Raw genomic sequence first — 14264 nt, 5'->3', positions numbered from 1 at the left:
CGGGTGTTTGGTCATTTTTTCGTTCTGTTCTGTTTTACCTATATGCTGTCATATTTATGTTATAATTTGATATCCAGTATTGTTTTTCCATTTGAGCAAAACATGAGGGTATTAGTCCTTTACTGTTTCACTTCTCGCGAGAGTTTGGGATTACGTTTGCGGAAGTTTACATTCCGTTTAGGAAAACGTGTGGCCCATGGCAGCATTGAGAAAAGCCGGTATCTGGGTATCTTTAACTTGCTTGTTCCTGACAGTGTGGTAACTACCTACAATGAATTCCGTTTTGATTAACGCAGTCTTGTCCAGCTCTCCTGACTACGACGCTTTGTTTGAGTCTCTGTCCTGGCCGAGTGGGTCGTGGCCGGAGACGGAGCGGACGGAGGCGCTGACAGCTTTCATAGAAGGACTCGGAGAGCTTCTGTCCAACTCGGACACGACTCCTTTTACAGACGAGAAAAAACGACGTATTAAAGATCAAATCGAGTCAATAATTTGGACGCAGAGTCTGCCTCTTCTCGCTAGAATATCCGCAGAAGCTGAAGGCATACGGTGCAGGGAGAGCACCGCCGCTGTCTGCCGGCTTGTAGGTGTCTGTGTCCCGCTGTGTGACGCGGCTGTAGCGGGGCGAGTGGCTCTGTCCGTCCTGCCGTCGCTCCAGCAGTCAGAGGAGGAGCTGCCCGGTGTGGGAAGACTCGGTGTGGAGGTTGCCAGTGAAGTAATAGCTGCTGTTTTACCTTCTCTGTCAGCAGATGAACAGCTCACATTAAAGACCTTGTCATCTGCCTTGTCCTGCATCAAAACTCTCCCTGACGCATTGGTCTCCAAAATCACCGTCCGGCTTCTCTTGACCCTCCTGAGTTGCTGCAGCGGTGTGAGGCTCAGCAGCATCCTCAAGCTGATCCTGGATGATCTGTGCAGCTGGCACTCCACTGACCGCTCACCCGCGGTTACAGAGCGGACACTGCTGTGTTTGACCGCCCTGTCAGACCACCTGCTGAACCCTCATGGTCTGCAATCCTCATCCTCTGTGTCCGACCCTCGTCAGTCCCTCCAGTTCTGGAGGATGGTCCAGGATGGACTGACGCACAGAGACAGCGTGTCACGTAAGAGGGCGTTGTACCTGCTGAAAAGGTGTGTAGCCCTGTCAGAGGAGCAGGGGCTGGACTGTCCTCTCCTTCCATCAGAGGAAGGTAATATATTCAGATTTTCCGACACTATGTTAAGGTTCACTGGTGTTTGTATGGTTCTGATTCATCACTGCTCTTGACAATGTTGCAGATGAGACCTTGTTCAGATGGGCTTCAAACAGGAGCAAGTTGCTCAGAGAGTTCTGGGAGGATTATGCGCTGGTGATGGAGACCTTAGAGGAAAATCAGGTAGAAAATCCTATCTGAGTGTTGTCTTACAACTGTTTGAGTGGTGGGCATCATGGTGCAGCTCAATAGTACTGCTTGTTGTTTCTTCTCCCTCCACAGATTCATGTCGTCCAGCCAGTGCTGAACAGAATAGATACGTTGATCCAAACAACAGCAAATGATAGTCAAGGTAATTACAAAGTTAGGCAAGGTCTTGAAAAAGATGTTTTTGTTCTTCTGTTTATGCTAGAGCTGCAATGATTAGTCGATTAATTGATCAGATGATTGACAGAAAACTATTTGGATAATTGAATAGTCATTCTAGTCATTTTTAAGCTTAATGACAAAAGTTTACTATTAGGCTTTCACGCTTTTTTTGTTTCATACATAAGCTTATGTCACCTTGGGCTCTAAGAAATTATAACAGGCATTTTTCACTATTTTCTAGCATTTTTTGACAAAACAATCATCAGATTAATCAATAATGAGACATTTTTAGCTCTGGATGTTGGAGTTTATGACAGAAGGACAATAAATCCATCACATTAATTCAAAATACATCAAAATGGCTGAACTGATCATAAATATTGGACTGATTACTTAATCAACACACTTTTGATTGTCTTTTAATATTTTGTAAGAATAGTTTTCACTGAATTAAAAACCTAATTTGAGAAAAAATACTCTTAATAACATTCTGGACGGCATTTTTAAGCTTTGCTTCACTTTCAAACTCAGTAGAAAAAATGTTGTGTGCCCAGCCTGCTTCCTGCCTTTTCTCTTAAACTTTCTGACTTGCACTCTCAGGTCATGGTCTTTTCCATCCCTCCTGGCTGTTGTGTGTGTACCAGCGGATGTTCCACAGTGAGAATAAATCCTTAATGAAAGAGGGAGTGTGTCACCTGTTGGAGCTGCGGGTCCTCCGACAGCCGGCCTTTGCTTTGGCTTTTTCTCAGGTGCAGGCTCACACATATTTCATTCAACTTGATTTACTGTAGGTTTTTCCATTTAATTCCATTAAAACCTCCCAAGATGAAATGTGTGGATCAAAGTTTTGTTTCTGTTACTTTGCTCCATAGTTTATCGTTGGCCCCTTTATGGATGTTCTGTCTGAAACTTCGCTCTTCTACAAGTAAGGGTCTAAAATCAATACACCAAGCAAAATAATGAAAACACTGCTGTATTTTTGCACTAGCCCTAATTAACCCAGTCTCTCTTTACATTCAGGGCAGCTGGCCAGAGTGTTGGAGATTGTCCCGAACTGGCAGCTAAACTCCAAGTCTTCATGACCAACTTCTTTAATAGCCTGCCGTCAGAAGATAGAGGTACAGAGAGAATGCTTGTTAACAAAGCTCAGACTCACTTCTCATGGCTAAAATGCCTGTCTATCTCTGACTATTGTGTTTGCTTTGTAGGCCCTGTGTTGCTGCAGCTGATCCAGCAGCTGGGCTCCAAGCACTGGTGCGCAGTACCCCTCCTCTTTGTCTCTCAGGCCCTGTCCAAACTCTCTCCAGGTCCACTGCTGGGGGTCGACGGGCTCACTGCTCTCAGGTGGTGCAACATTATGTTTACAGTTAGACAGACTGCACTGTAGTCGGTAATGCTTGATATGAATGCTCGTTTCATCTGTTGGGGGTTACAGGGAGGTGCTGCGCTGCACCATGATCACTCATCAAGTACTCCTGAGAGGTGCTGCCCAGTGCTTCTTGCTGAAGAGTGCCCTCTGTCTCATAGATGTGGTAAGACATGATAAATGATGTACATGGTGAACATACTGTACAGTGGGTGGACAATATTGTTACATTCATTTTATTAAAGCTCTTTTTTTCTTGAGACTGTTAAAGATGTTCAACTTTATGGTCATTTCTGAGTAGGGCTGCAAGTCAAATGGACTTAAAAAATGGCAACCATTCTGATAATTGATTCATTGTTTAGCAAAACAAGACATTTTTTAAGCAAAAATGCCAAATATTTCTTAGTTCCAGCACCTGGATTGTGAAAATTTTCATTTTTTCTTTGTCTTATGTGATAGTAAATGAATCATTGGTTCATCAGTAGGAAATAGATTAAAACAATATGTTTTAACAAGTGCGATCAAATGCCCAACACAGGAATAACTACATGAGCAAAGAGGAACAGTGGTCACATGTAGACCCTCGCCTGTAACGACTGCATGACAGTAAATGAGAGATTTGCTTAACGACACTGCAAACTACAGCCTCAACAATAGTCTTTATTTTCTCTGTGATGCTGTCCACCCCCTGTGCTTTCATACAGCTTTAAAAGTTGAGAACAATAACATTTAAACATATCTTTTCAGAACACAGTGACCTTAGATGATGTTTTTAGTTTCCTTATGCATTTCCGGGCAGATGAGTCACTGTGCAGAGGGACGCAGCTTTGGAATCAGGTACGCTCACACATCACAGAGACTTTTGACGCAGCAGTCCATCTAACATGTCAAAATGGCACATTAGTGAGTTCATATTACTGACTGATTGCTATCCTGCTGCAGTTGTGCACCTGGATATCAGACAATGAAGGCAGTTTCAAACCCAGCATCAAGGATTGTGCTACCACAAACAAAGAAACTGTAAGAGCCTACGTTCAAGCTGAAACACATGCTTATCTCCAAGTCCCAGCTAGCACAGGTATGTCAGAAGTGACATGAATGAAATGAAAGTGAATGTTTCTGTTTGCAGATACAATAATTTAGGTTCTACTTTTTAGAGTTGGTTTAAGGCAGTTGTCTTGCTCCTCAGGTCAGACAGAGGGGTTACCTGACTCCCGAGAGGCTGACAAGTTGTCCAGGTCCATTCTGCTGTGTGTGGACATGGAGAGGAGTCGAGCTGGAGCAGAGGTCAGTAACATCTTGGAGTCATTACTGTCTCCGCTGCTGGACACCCTGAGCAGAGTCAGCACCAATATCTACCTGCCTCTGCGTAAGAGTGACAAGAGCCTGCAGCTAGTGCTCCGACTGCTCCAGCTCGGAGCATCACCGAGTCGTCAGCATGCTGGAGAGGAGCAAGGTTTGTAATGATAATACTGATCCATTGTTATAGCTGTCAGGTCCACCTTCATCCATATGCAGTAGATACAGTAGATGGATATGTGCATTCATGCAATAAATGAATCATTACACAACTCCTCCCAACTAATTTCTGTTTGGAAAATTAAACTATGTAGAAAATCAGACAGGTTTTGGTCGAACATCCAGTTGGTGTTTTAGAAATTAAAAAACAGTTATATTCAATTTTTTTTAATCTTCTTGGCATGGAACAAATTGCTGACATGATCAGCGATACTAATTCTGGGATTAATTGGGATCAAGTTTGGAAATGCATTTCAGCATGTGTATTTACAGTTAATACAGACTAGTACTGAACAGCCATTTGTGAGTTTATTTTTAAACCTTGGTTCCCCCTATACAGGTCAAGTAGACCCTATGATAATGAAATGAATGATTAACTGTGAGGCACTGTACCGTGTACCCCCCTCCTATGTTATGTGTTGTTGTATAATGTGTCAGTGTTACCATTCTGTATATTTTGTTGTCGTGGTTTGTTTTAATTGTTTTCTTTTTTGTACATATGTTTATCTTGTAGCTATAAATGTAAAAGTGTAAATTTAAAAAAAAAAAATTTTGATCATCAAATCATTGATCATAATTTTGTCATGAAAACATTTCTCCACCCTCAGAAATTTATCAGATTTTTACCCTTAATTTCTCTAATGCCTTCAGGGAACCTCAGGCACTTGTATCCATATAAAAAGTTAAAAGTTATTGAGAGACTCAGCAATGTGCCACATTCAACTCTTTTCTTTCTGCTTTTCACAGAGGATAACGTGATGGTTACCATGAAGAAGATAATCTTTAAAGTTGTCGATCCAATCCAGGAGTTTATCTTGAGGCGGCTGTGTGGGGAGTTGCAGGAGGTAACCAACAAGTCACCCTCACTCCAATTAGCAAAGATGCCCCCTAGTGGCCAACTCTGATGCGTACATGTGTTTTTTTTTTACAGCTGGTTGACGTGGAGCGGGCAGAGCTGTATCTGTGTGTCCTGACGCAGCTGGTGGTCATGTACAGCCCTACACCTCAGCACCACAGTGAAATTCAGCAGACCTATTTCCCTAAACTCATCAGATACAGCCTCAAGGTCCTGCAAGAACCAAGCCAGCAGGTACTTAGATAAATATTCACAACCCAGTCATCAGGCAGGAATTTAACCTAAAATCTGTTTTTCTGCTTGATTATTCATCATTGATTTTCCATTGGCAGATCCCCTCTGTGGCAAACCAGGTGACTAGAGCAGTTGCCATGGCATCCCTGGCCATGGTATGTGGTCTTGTGGAACAGCAAGTGGTTGACATGCAATCAGAGACCCTTTCTGTTCTCAGATCCCTGAATGACTTCTTCTACAACCCAATTTCATCTTCCTCACAAAGTCAGTCATCTCTGGGATACTTCAATAAACGCCTCCTGAAACCACAGACAGATAATTCAAGGTGAGTGAAAGTCTGTAAAAAATAATATTCAGAATGAAAATACACAGTGTCTTTGCACTCGTCTGGCATGATAACGCACAATCACTTTTTTCTTTAGTGAAGAAGGAGTGCAAGGTACTGTGCTACAGAACTGGGGACGGACAGCTGCCCGTTTCATGCGGGACCAGTGGATTTGCCTGAGCTTTCTAATAAAGGCCGCTGGGATTCCTGACTCTGTAGAGATCTCCAGAGTGTCCAAGACTCTCAATGCTGCCCTGAGCTGCAGTGTGGAGGCACTGGCTCTGCTGCCCAGCGACCTGGTGCTGCCTGTACTCACCTTCATGGAGACAGTGCTGCCACAAGTGAGTCTCAGTCAATTCTGCTAAAATTGAAGCAAGAATGAGGTCTTTGGGTATTGTTCTTTCAGTGTCTTATGGTTATAACATGATAAAATGCATTTCTGATGATGTGTGTTTTGGTGATATTTTGATCCCAGTTAGTGCATGATGAGGAGGCCCTCTGTGTGGAGGCTGTGACTCTGAGCTGGCAGTTGGTGCAGGGACTGAGCACTAATGCCCATGACTTCTGGCCCGCCCTCAAAGGCTTCATCTCCATGGCTTTCCACCATAAACTGCTCAAACTAACAGACACTCAGGCTCCGATGCTCACAGCAGCCATGAAACAGGTGATGAAACGAAAAAAGGCTTGTTGACCTCGGTAGGATGAGAATGGTGATTTTCAGTTTTAAAATACGTTTTATGTAATCTATGCAAACACACTGGTGTTCTGTGACTATTTTGTAGATCGCCACTGAGCTGATGGAGCTGTCCGAGTCCAAGAGCGGAGTGTTCAGTGTGCTGTTTCAGCACTGCTGTCAGACATGGCTGCCCTCAAACCCTGGCGGCGGTGACCAGGCTGACACCAACTTTTCTAGTGTTTTCAGCCACATCAACATTCTCACTGAGGCTTGTGTCTACGGACCAGTGTTCAGGAGAGATCAGCGGTAACTTTGACAGCGTTTCAATGGTTTGTTCAAAGTTTTTCTCAGATCTACTGTATGTTAACTGTTTATCTCCCAAAGGCTCATCCAGGATGTCCAAACATATGTGGAACAACTCGGTGAGGAATTTCCTGCTAATGTTGTGGTCGCAAGGTGAGCTCTTCGTTCCAATATCTCTGTCATGACTGTGATTTAAAATACTGGCACTAGAGGTCTCCCTTGCTGTGCAGATGTTTTCACAGTTGAACTAATGCCCTTTTTTCCCAGTGATAACAGGGACGATCAGTTGCCCCGGACATGTGCGCTGGCTTTCCTCAGTCGGCTGGATTCTTCCAACCCACTGCATGAAAGACTGATGGAGGATCTAGTTATCAATCTGTTAAAAAAGGTGGGCTATAGATAAGTTCAGGCTGGGTGATGTAATCGTATCACAATAATATGAATTTTTACTCTCTCTTTCTCTCTCCAAACTTCAAGAATGTATTTTTATGTTGATATTTCATATTGCAACCTAAAAATGATCTTAACCCATCCTCTAATGTTCTAATCCCCAAATAAAAAGAGCATAGCTAAAGATGAGTCAGGCTCTGGTCTGCAAATAATATGTAATTTGCGTCATTCATGTAGGAAAACAAATATTCATTTTGCTATAATATTCTGAATTGCTCTTGACATCTGGTGACATGTTTTTTCATTAAGAAAATTTAACAACACTTAACACTATTTTCAATTATCTCCCTCCACCTCCCCCCCACCTTCACCCCTTCTCTCCAGGATAATAACATATCGAAGTCAAAAGTACGTTACTATAGCAACTCACTGCAACATCGTGTCAAAAACAGAGTGTGGCAAACGCTGCTGCTGTTACTGCCCAAACTCAGAGAGGTAAGACAGTGACACTTATAGTCACACAGGAAATAACCACTCAGAAAGTAACTATGTATGTGTGTGTGTGTGTGTGTGTGTGTGTGTGTGTGTGTGTGTGTGTGTGTGTGTGTGTGTGTGTGTGTGTGTGTGTGTGTGTGCAGGAGTTTGTCACCACTTTGCTGAAAGGTGCCTTTGAGGCTGGATTCTGCAGCAACCAGGCCTCAGTCAAGTACCTGATCGAGTGGATGATGATTCTGATCCTTGTGAAATATCCACAGCACATAGACAGCTTTTGGGCCTGTTTCAACATGGTGAGCTCCCACTCTGGACACATATCCACCAGAAAATACTGTTCTGAAATTGAGCAGTTAATTTAATGACCAATTTCTGTGCTTTCTCTGCAGGATCACGAACGAACTAAGACGAGCATCTGCACCTTCCTGTCAGTCCTGGTACATTTCAATATCATCGTTCCTCTTCTTAAGGATCAGGTAGGTAGCGCCTTTGATGTTTTTTGTTTTTTTTTCCTCCACTCAAACACCATTCTTCTTGCACCGCCTTAGTACCTACATGATCTCTCTCTCTCTTTGTGTTGAAGGCAGTGCAGTTGCGTAAAGCGCTGGATATCATCTTGCAGTGGTGTTTCAACCATAACTTCAGCGTGCGGCTGTATGCCTTACTGGCCCTGAAGAGGGTGTGGAGCTTGGTAGAAGTGCGGGGAGAGGAGGGGGCAGATGGTTTTGGGGAGCTGTCTACTGTGATCAAGGCCTGTCTGAACCAGGCTGAGGCCATGCAAAACACCGGGTAAGAGCAGAACAGCTACAACAGTTGCAAAAAGCTTGTTATAGTATGGTAATGTATTTATTTGAGAACATATCTGCTGTCTCACCGTTTAGAAATGCCAACAAGAACTGGATTAGGATTCAAGAGCACTTCTTCTTTGGTGCCTTTCATCCCATCAGGGATTACAGTGTTGAGGTGAGCCAGTATATTTCTACTGAAGAGATGAAGCCTGCTAACTTTTCTAATTCTTAAAATGCAGCAACACACTGTTATAATAACCATTATTTTCTTTCTTTGTACATTTTGCCTTCCTAGACCATCTTCTATACTTTTCCCAGTCTGTCAGAGTTGGCTGATGATGAGTGGATTCCATCCTGGAAGTTTGAAAAACTGTCACATTTCTCTGAAAGTTCAACTTTCCCTTTGAAGAATCCTGCACCTGACCTGAGTCAGCTTCAGCCTGGAGACTGGATCCAGCAAGACAAAGGTTACACAAACAGCAGAACTACCTCATACAAGAATACATTAATCAGGCCTCATCTCTGATTGAGTGGTCGCGGTGTTGTATCTCCCAGGTGAACAGGATAAGGAGGAGCGCTGGGCCGAGGTGCAGAAAAAGATCACCCCCTGGAGGTTGGGGATCCAGGAGCAGGAGCCCGAGCTTCAGCTGGTGCCACAGCAGAGAGCCGCTCGACTGGGCAAACTGCACGGTGCCCTGCTGGTGGTCGCCTCGCTTATCGACAAACCCACCAATTTAGGAGGTCAGGAGCAGCACAGTTATCATACTCATCAGTGATTTGTCTGTGAATTTCTTCTTGATTCATGTGAATAACTAACATTACAGGCTTTTTGTTTGGTTTTAACAGTGCTGATCTGGGCAAAAAGGTCAAACACAGCTGCTACTAAAACCACTTGAGCCCTTATCGTAGTTTATACAGGGAACGTACAGCTTTCATCATAGGTACTCCTATTTTATTTTCTCCCCAAGTGCACTCCAGTGCTGTTGTCTCAGATGATAAGGGCTTGAATCAATCAGAATTTGTTTATAGAGGAAAAGACCCATTTTAAAAAACTAATATTGATACTGTATGATGTAAGAGAGAACATTAGCTTGGCCAGTCTGTAAATGTTTTACTTGAAATATCTCTCAATTGCTTGCTTTATCTGTCTGTGCCAATGATGATAGACTGGTGGCCATATTCTGCTAAGTCATCACTGCCACACATTACTCAGCACTAGAACAGTCATCTTACCCCTGAAAACCTATTAAAATCACTTGTTAGGAAAACAAAAATTGAATAAAGAAAAGTCCCCTTTCTCCATTTAGATTTTTTCAAACAAAATGATGATTTCACGGTATTTCCCTGCTTACATTTAGACAGATGTCCCTTTAAGGATTCATCCTTGTTTGTATGTTGTGCGTCTAGGTCTGTGCAGGACCTGCGAGATCTTTGGTGCCAGCGCTCTGGTTCTGGATAGCCTCCGCCACATCAGTGACAAACACTTTCAGTCCCTGAGCGTCTCCTCTGAGCTGTGGCTTCCTCTGCTAGAGGTGAAGTGCATAAAACAGTCTCACATTTTTACATAATGTTGTGGTTTCAATAACTGATTCCACTACCACTAGTTTCATGGCAAAGTCCTTTTCCATTACATCCACTTCACAAAACTGTACATTCCATTAGAGGCACAAGTGGCCTAGTTTCTAGACTCTATTGGTTGATTTCACAGCATTCTTACAGGCCCCTGACATTAGATCCTTTATGGAGAGCCGATTTCCCAGATTTGGACCCAACATTTGATTGGCATAAAGTCTGGTCTAACATTTTAATAGCCTCCAGAAACCCTGATCAATCCAGTCTTTACAGGATTTTTGAGAATACTGTTCCCTACTCGCCTTTTATATTTTTGTTAATTTTTAACTAGCTTACACTGCCCAAAAAGCGAGTCTTTCTAGCTGGGCTGACAGCAGCAAAAAACTGGTGGCTAGCCGCTGGAAACCCTTACATACTCTTTCTTTTCAAGCATAGACTTTAACATATCTCGATGTAGCATATCTGGAGCTGTCAACCGCCCGTATGCATGGGGCCAAGGAATCAGTGACAGAACTGTGGAGTTCCATTTCTGAGTAACTCCAAACACTACTGTAATACCCGCATGTTGGGATGGGTGGCCTGGATTCTGGGTGGATGGGTGGGAGTGGATCCTAGGGTGGGTGGGTGGGGGAGGATGGGAGGGAGTGGAACTGCAGTGGGGCGGGTTTTGTTTTGCTTTCATTATTATTGTCATGTTTTTATTCTCCCTTACTCTCTTTTCTTTGTCTCTTCTTTTTTTTTCTCTTTTTTTATGATATGAGCTTTTGCTGATGAATTGCTGATTCTGATAATTGACATCAAAAAAACCTGATTTCACCTCTTCTAAAGTGTGACTTGATTGGCAATTTTAAAGGCTTTATTTAGATATTTGTATTTCTACTTGCCTGTTCAACTTCATCTTCAGCCAGGCTCCTCCTTGTCCCCCAGTTTAGTTTTTACTGTCTATATTAGCTTGGATGAAAAGGAGCAGTAAACCAAAACTCAAGGTTTAAAAAATTATCAATTTAATTTATTAAGTTTATATAAAATATTCTATAACAAAGCTTTGAACATCTGACATTTGGCTCTCTGAATCTTTGTGTTACCCTGGTGTTTCCATCCACCATATGGGGGAGAAAAAGTGAACATATGTTGTAAAGTGACAGCCTGTAGCAGATTTCCACACCGCAGGCTCAGTGTGAGTGAAATCCTTAAACGGCCAAACATAATATTCCTGGTTTATATGTGTGAAAGGGGACTAAAAGACTTTTCCCAAGTGTTGACTGTGCTTACTTTCCTCATTGTAAAATGAGTTTTCAAGTCTAAGATCATAAACTGTATCTGTCTTCCCGTCAGGTGAAGCCGTTGGAGCTCACTGACTTCCTGCAGGTAAAGAAGAATGAGGGCTACTGTATTGTTGGAGTGGAGCAGACAGCCAACAGTCAGAGCCTCCAGGACTACCAGTTTCCTGAGAAGACTCTACTACTTCTGGGGTATGACAGAATCAAAGTCAAAGTACAAAAATGCTCCAAGTCCAGTTTTTTCATTCAGTGCAGTCACCTTCACTCAAACTATAACATCAATGCGTACAAACCTCTTCCTTCCCATACCCTAGTGACTCTCACACAGATAAAGGTGTGAGCTGACGAGGCTATTTAATGTTATCTCACTGGTTTGGTGTGTTTCCCTGCGGGACCTGCTCCTCTCTTTGCCATCTCATGTCAGGGCATGCTGGGCTGTAATTGGCTCTCCCTGAGGAGGAGAAGAAGAGCACAGAAAATAAATCACACGACTGATGACAGCAGCAGAAAAGCTTTAACCCTCTTCTAGTGTAGATCGAGTCATGAAACTGCCCCGTGGCTTTCATCAGGGGTCAGTGGCACACACATTTTCAGTTTATTCAACCATTTGTAGCTACTCAGAAATTAACATAATTGTAACCTTGTGCAGTTTGTGATAGTAGTCCTATGATTCACTCTCCTTCCTGAATGTGTGCTGCAGCTCTGCAGCTGGCCTGGCAAGACTGGGAGAGATGAATACTTATCATGCCAGTGTAGGTGTCCTGTTTTGTTTTACCCTGTTCAGTCACAGAGGTATGAGCAGTGCTGTTAGCTTAAACACACTGTGTGAGCTGAATTTTGAGTGCTTTCACAGCTGTGTTTTCCCCAGCACAGCATGGCACCGTCTCTAATCTCTCATCAGGTCACTATTATCTCACCCAGTTGCACTCAAGATAAATGTAGCTCATCAAATCACTCTTTCTTACAGGGTGGCACCCTCTGTAGACTCATTGAAACTGCCAAACTCATTAACCCTTTATGTTTGCTTTGCATGACCCATATTGCTGGATCTCATGTACGCAGCTGATTACAGATTGAATAGCTCTTGGACTCATGAGTCATCTGTATAAAAAGCGTATTCCTCATAATTGTAAGGACTTGAGAGAATGAGAGAGTAACCGATTGGCCGCTCATGGTAATGGATCTTAAATTAAATCAACTGCATAGCATCATTAAGCCAAATGAAAGCTGGAATTAAAAATATCCAGTAACAAAAAATTTATGTCGTGCTGCATAGTTATGGTTATAGAGCAGATATTGGGCAGTCAACGTTGTCTTATTGATGGTATGATTCCAGTTTAAATGCTGTATTTATTTTCTTGACATTTTCAATACATTTCAGTTATTGTTTTTAGAAATAAATGTAGACAAAACAGTAACTTATCCCAAATGTCCCCTGCTACTGAATAGGCAGAGTAAGTAACCCATTCTGAGGTTATCTGTATTTCAATGAAAGTTTTTTTGTCTCCTGTGTTGATCTGACTTCTCTTCGAGAAGCTGTTTCTCCCTGACAAGAATTCAACTTTGGAGTATAATTCTCACCATAGTAGGCTTGAAAATGATCAAATAGAAAAGAATAGTGTGACATTTTGGGAAACACACTTATTCACTTTCTTGCCAAGAGTTGGATAAAAAGACTGACACCACTCTCATGTTGTATGCTAAATATGTAGCTGTAGCGGCAACCAGTTAACTTAGCTTAGCACAGAAAGTGGAAACGGGAAACAGCTAGCCTGGCTCTGTCTGAAGGTAACAAAACACACATACCACTTCTTTAGCTCACTAATGAACACATTGAGCTTAAGAGGTGGTGGTAGCTGTGTTTTGTTATCTTCAGTTAGCAGTGTCCCCCCCCCGATTCCACTCTTTCTGTTAAGCTAAGCTAAGCTTGCTGTCTCCTGGCTATAGCTTCATATTTAATGGACAGATATGAGAGTGGTACCTCAATTCTCTGCAGCAAAGAAAAAAGTGAATTGCATATTAGTACCAAATACAACTATCAGTGGCTTTATTACAAAAATACTGGCACCAAACTCTAAAAACCTTTAAAAATCAGCAGAATATTTCAGATAAATGTGGACTTGATGATCAATTTTCATGTGACCTTTTCCCACTCTTCAGTATATTGTGTCTCACTTTCCTTCCTCACAGCAATGAACGAGAAGGTATTCCTGCCAACTTACTCCAGCTGTTGGATGTGTGTGTGGAGATCCCTCAACAAGGGGTCATCCGCTCACTCAACGTGCACGTGAGCGCTGCCCTGCTGATCTGGGAATACACTCGGCAACATTTTACCTCCGGCTCAAGTGAAGTCAACTCAAAACACAACTGAAAAAAGAAAGCAGCCAATGCAGCGTCCTCCAGTTGTTGACCTTCCTCTCTCATCTCTGGTAGCAAGTGTGAAAAGTGTCTGAATGTAAACTTTAGATTTTCATCCAGATTTGAATGTGGTCAGCATTCATCAGCGCTGTTCTTGTGCCTTAACGAGAGTCATGAATAGAGATCAGCACTCGTTATGACCTAAATCTTCCTCTGGGCATGCTGTTATATTAATGGAGGCAACCTCTGTTGGCAAAGCAGCAGTAAACTAAAATATTCTCCTTTGAGGTGGAAGTGTCTTGTTTATGTGAGCAATTAGTTTTTGCCTCACAGCCTGGGGACCAGACTGTAATATCCATACCCAGCAAATGATAATACATAGTATATAAATACTGTTTCCATTTGAGCAGTGATTTAATGCAAGCTGTGGTTACAGTTTTTTTGTTGTTGTTTTATACATTTGAATAAATAAAAGTTGGACATTGTGAACTTTTTTGCGTGTGTTTTGTTATTAATTATGGTTAAGGAGACTCCATTAACACAA

At 42.5% G+C, this 14264-nt stretch overlaps 1 protein-coding gene across 1 annotated transcript; it reads left to right on the top strand.

Moving 5' to 3' along the window:
* Nucleotides 1–134: 134 nt before the first annotated feature.
* Nucleotides 135–14213, top strand: tarbp1 (TAR (HIV-1) RNA binding protein 1). Its single transcript, XM_044372395.1, has 29 exons — nucleotides 135–1190; nucleotides 1279–1376; nucleotides 1476–1545; nucleotides 2163–2311; nucleotides 2435–2487; nucleotides 2583–2680; nucleotides 2771–2906; nucleotides 2998–3094; nucleotides 3676–3765; nucleotides 3871–4006; nucleotides 4118–4384; nucleotides 5194–5291; nucleotides 5378–5536; nucleotides 5635–5861; nucleotides 5959–6202; nucleotides 6337–6525; nucleotides 6644–6843; nucleotides 6922–6993; nucleotides 7108–7228; nucleotides 7615–7725; nucleotides 7869–8018; nucleotides 8112–8198; nucleotides 8306–8511; nucleotides 8604–8685; nucleotides 8806–8977; nucleotides 9066–9251; nucleotides 9918–10042; nucleotides 11418–11554; nucleotides 13553–14213. The coding sequence occupies exons 1-29, from the start codon at nucleotides 272–274 to the stop codon at nucleotides 13731–13733; spliced, it is 4860 nt and encodes a 1619-aa protein (XP_044228330.1). The 5' UTR covers nucleotides 135–271; the 3' UTR covers nucleotides 13734–14213.
* Nucleotides 14214–14264: the final 51 nt, after the last annotated feature.

Source organism: Thunnus albacares, chromosome 14, assembly GCF_914725855.1.
Source record: "Thunnus albacares chromosome 14, fThuAlb1.1, whole genome shotgun sequence".
In the NCBI taxonomy this organism is placed as follows: Eukaryota; Metazoa; Chordata; class Actinopteri; order Scombriformes; family Scombridae; genus Thunnus; species Thunnus albacares.
Note: the sequence above shows the minus strand (reverse complement) of the source record. Positions and strands in the feature narration are given on the sequence as shown.

Excerpts from the sequence above, each read along its gene's own strand:
- tarbp1 (XM_044372395.1), top strand. The coding sequence starts at position 272 with ATGAATTCCGTTTTGATTAACGCAGTCTTGTCCAGCTCTCCTGACTAC. Across the intron at positions 5,862-5,958 it reads CCACAGACAGATAATTCAAG|TGAAGAAGGAGTGCAAGGTA; the intron begins GTGAGTGAAAGT and ends TTTTTTCTTTAG. Across the intron at positions 8,199-8,305 it reads TTCCTCTTCTTAAGGATCAG|GCAGTGCAGTTGCGTAAAGC; the intron begins GTAGGTAGCGCC and ends TTTGTGTTGAAG.